The sequence below is a fragment of the Arachis ipaensis genome, chromosome B01 (assembly GCF_000816755.2).
Source record: "Arachis ipaensis cultivar K30076 chromosome B01, Araip1.1, whole genome shotgun sequence".
Classification (NCBI taxonomy): domain Eukaryota; kingdom Viridiplantae; phylum Streptophyta; class Magnoliopsida; order Fabales; family Fabaceae; genus Arachis; species Arachis ipaensis.
The window spans coordinates 123,677,652-123,681,344 of NC_029785.2; the positions used below are offsets into that span (position 1 = coordinate 123,677,652).

The 3,693-nt window shown below is 33.5% G+C and overlaps 1 protein-coding gene across 2 annotated transcripts in view; it reads right to left on the bottom strand.

Annotated features, from left to right (window-relative positions):
* LOC107635655 (pectin acetylesterase 10) overlaps positions 850–3,693 on the bottom strand; it is a 5,639-nt gene continuing 2,795 nt past the window's right edge. For both annotated transcript variants that reach the window (XM_021103088.1, XM_016339196.2), the window contains exons 3-12: positions 3,491–3,620; positions 3,320–3,393; positions 3,025–3,111; positions 2,798–2,922; positions 2,611–2,671; positions 2,439–2,492; positions 2,258–2,335; positions 1,870–1,975; positions 1,586–1,731; positions 850–1,277 (exon numbers count right to left, since the gene is read on the bottom strand). In XM_021103088.1, the coding sequence (XP_020958747.1) occupies positions 1,170–1,277; positions 1,586–1,731; positions 1,870–1,975; positions 2,258–2,335; positions 2,439–2,492; positions 2,611–2,671; positions 2,798–2,922; positions 3,025–3,111; positions 3,320–3,393; positions 3,491–3,620 (969 nt within the window). In that variant the 3' untranslated portion in view covers positions 850–1,169. The remainder of the gene's footprint in view (positions 1,278–1,585; positions 1,732–1,869; positions 1,976–2,257; positions 2,336–2,438; positions 2,493–2,610; positions 2,672–2,797; positions 2,923–3,024; positions 3,112–3,319; positions 3,394–3,490; positions 3,621–3,693) is intronic.

The following is a 3,693-nucleotide window of genomic DNA, read 5'->3' on the forward strand; positions in this document are numbered from 1 at the left end:
CTAATTTAAAGAATGAATGATCTTTCAAGAACTAATTTAACCATTTACTAAAATTTATATTAAAAAAACTTGTTTAAAGTACAAGTTTGGATGCAAGAGAAAAAAAAGAAGAGTAAACCACAAAAAAATGCACCCAAATTATTTTTACGCCAAAATAATAATTTCAAATTCAATCCCGCTACGTTACTAACATCATTTCTGCCAATTTCTGCCAACTCTTATTTATAATTGTATTTAATGGAAGTGTCTTTTTGGATGTGTCTAATAAAAATGTCTTTTTTATGGTTGTGTTTAATAAAAATGTCTTTATAGATATATTTTCTGGATGTGTCTCTTTATATATGTGTTTAAAATATAATAATTAATTATTGTTGACAATAAGTTGGCAAATAGTATGTTGTATCCAATACTTTTCCTTTCAAATTTTGTTATCGATGAAAACGTTCTCAAATATTTTAAAAACGTGCAAAAAATGCTTAACTGTGACAAAAAACATGAGACACTCTATTATACAGATTGAAGTTGTATAGAGAGAGTATAAATTCCTTTTATAGTTATTTTTTATTATTTTATTGATGTTCAAAATATGAACCCTAACTTTTTCAATCTCTCTTTCATCCCATAAAAAAAATATATATATAAACTTACATTTTTAATTTTTTACCATATAATTCACCAAAAAACATACTCCAATAAAAATAGCCTCAAATAATTGTGTTAGTTAACTTTTTCATCCCAAGATAATTTTTTCAAAAGATTGGACTACTCTAAAATCCACTCAAGAATGCCACAAATTTTCACAAAGCATATATAGCCACCTCAGAAACAGCAATGATCTATATCCTAAGATAAAGAAAGATGAAGTGCTGTTTCATCAATTATGCTTATATAAATGAATGCATGGAAGAGCATTAGGGATGAGGCTGAAGGCAAAATCTTCTCAACTTGAACACAAGTCTGCTATGGTGGAAGTTCCACAGACAGGAACCTCAATGAAAATTGAATAAAACCGTCAATGGTTTACATGAATGAATAATGTAATTTTCAAAGCAATAAGCTTATTTTTTTCTATATATAGAGCTATCTTTTCTTCATTTCTTGGCACTTAGGAAAAATTTGCACAGCACAAGAATATTATTGAAAGAATGATATCCTTGGCAATGAATCTATCAGTTGAAAACCAAATTATGGCAGGTTTTGTCACAAGGGTAAGGACAACCAATGGCCTGAACTTGAACTCGATCGAAATACCAGTTCCCAACAGACTGTGCTATCCCCTGCATGTGTTTTTAGACAACCATTAGAAGCATTATGTGGAACAAGATAGGACACAAATACGAAGATGCGAAATTTTTAGACATTATACTATACTATATGGTTTTAGGATAACATATAAATAGATACTTATACTATGAAACATGTGTCTTGATGGAAATTGAAAGATCAAAGATGTAACATTTCCTTCTTAATCTTATGTTCTCCTTTGAATAGTTAATCTTTCATGTAGTGAGCTAGAGAAAGCATCCTAGCATATTGAGAAAAGCAAGATAATGGAGTTGTTTATGATGAATTCAGCTAAACATACTCGATTTCCAATATGGGGAGAGTCGCGAGCAAACCATGTATCCTGTCTTTCGGACTGGCAATGAGCAAAACAAGAATTTATGAATAACCCGTTTTTACGCAACTTCGAGAATCTTCTTACAGCTCTTAGCATCTGATTCCGAAAACCTGCTTCATTCAAGGTTGATGCTAACATTACTAATAGTAAATAATAGGACATATTGAGAACATGTCAACCACTGAATAGTAGATAAGTGCATGCAAGGAAAGGGAAAGGAACTAGTCCTCAAACTTCTATTTAATCACCTTGCAGATATTGCATCTGAGGCGCGCTGCATCGCGCGTAATTTTTTCTGCAATCATACCAATTCCAGTGATAGTCAGCAGATGGCGGAGCTAGACTTGCTTGAATCTGATAAACATGGAAGTGATTGCATATTATCAGTGTCTTAAAGAGGTAATTTGATCCAAGTCATACACACAACAATGGTTAACCACATGCACAATAAGCGCATCTTTTTCATGATTGGAATGACTTAACATGAAGGTTACTGAATTAATAGAAGCATCTTTTAAACTCAATCATGTGCTGACTCTCTTGATGCTTTTGAAAATAACATAATTCATTGAAATTGACTTCATGCTGAACTGAATCAATCAATTAATTATAAGGGAAATGGTGGTAAGAATTCACCTGCCAAGTATCATAAGCTGCATTGAGAAGAAACAGTGGTGCCTTAACACTGGCAATTGAGTGCTGAGGGAAAAAGCACTGAATAGAATTTCAAAAGGAGGGAAACAAAAATGAGATGGCTCTACATTTGAAGTTAATAGCAATATGATAAAAAAATTCACAAAAAGGGAATAGTCTTTACCAAAATTGGATTGAGGCGACTGGTACAAGTCCTCGGAAGGTTTCTTTGTGCTCCCTGTGATGTGAAGAAACAACTATAAATCATTTCAGCTTATTCATGTTTTACTATGTCATCAATTCTTGAAATAGAAACAGCAGGAAGCAACAGAAAAAAATTCTCATGAGAAAAATACCTGTAAGGCAACCACACCTCCAAACAAATTCCTCAAACTGCGATGGCCGGATACATCAACACTGCAATAATGCAATTCCAGATAATCATTTTGTTACTAAGAGTGTATGCGCTGATCGGAACTAAGATCTATGAGCAGATCCACTGAATAATAGACTAGAATTTGAAGTTCATTGGATGATGTTTACGCGTCAAGGAACAATCCAGCATCACTTAAGCACTTTACTCTTGTGGTTCTTGGGAACATTTCCTTGAATTCATCACAATGTAGAATAGTTGCCAAACCTCCTGCAGAACATCCAGATAGAAGAGCCTAAAAGAGAAAAAAAAGAAGAAAACATTGTCATTATCAAACTGAGTTCATGGAACCTCCGAGTTGGTTACTCTTTCCACCATAAAATTATCAAAAGTGAACCTGCTTAGCATAGCGCATTCCTTTCGACATTAGATCTTCCATAGCAGCGAGCCAGATGCGTTGCCCTCTGAAAAACAACCCTGCTCGCTGCGAAAACAATGATTAGTTTTTAGTTAAGTATTAATTCAACTAAATTCAGCCTACCCAATCCACATTAAGGATAAACAATAGAATGAAACAGTGTTACTTTTGTTTAAGTCTAAAACTCTAAATTAACATCAAACAGATTGATAGAAAAGGAATAATTAAAATCTATAGAAAACTAATGTTGAAAAGATCTTGCATCCTCTCTTACCTCATTTTGACTGTCTCCAGTAAATGATGCACCATCACAATAACGAATTTTTATTCTATTCCAATTGTAGAAATCTGCATAAATAATCATCTCAATGAATAACAGTTAACGAAGTTAATTTTTTTTATGGGGAAAAAGAATAGTGATGCTGCTGAGTTGAGGTGTTAAAACCTGGGTTTTCCCAAGCTTTGTTGCTTAATATCCCAACAAATGGTATCTGTTTTTCCATAAACGCCGACGAACCATGCCGCGTCTTCTTACTATAAATGCAATTTCTGACATTTCCACACCAGCCTCCTCCCTGTCACCGAAAAGTTTGCCGGAGTTAATAGGGACAAAAAAGAGAAAAATGTTCCAAATTCAAAGCCTAAGGC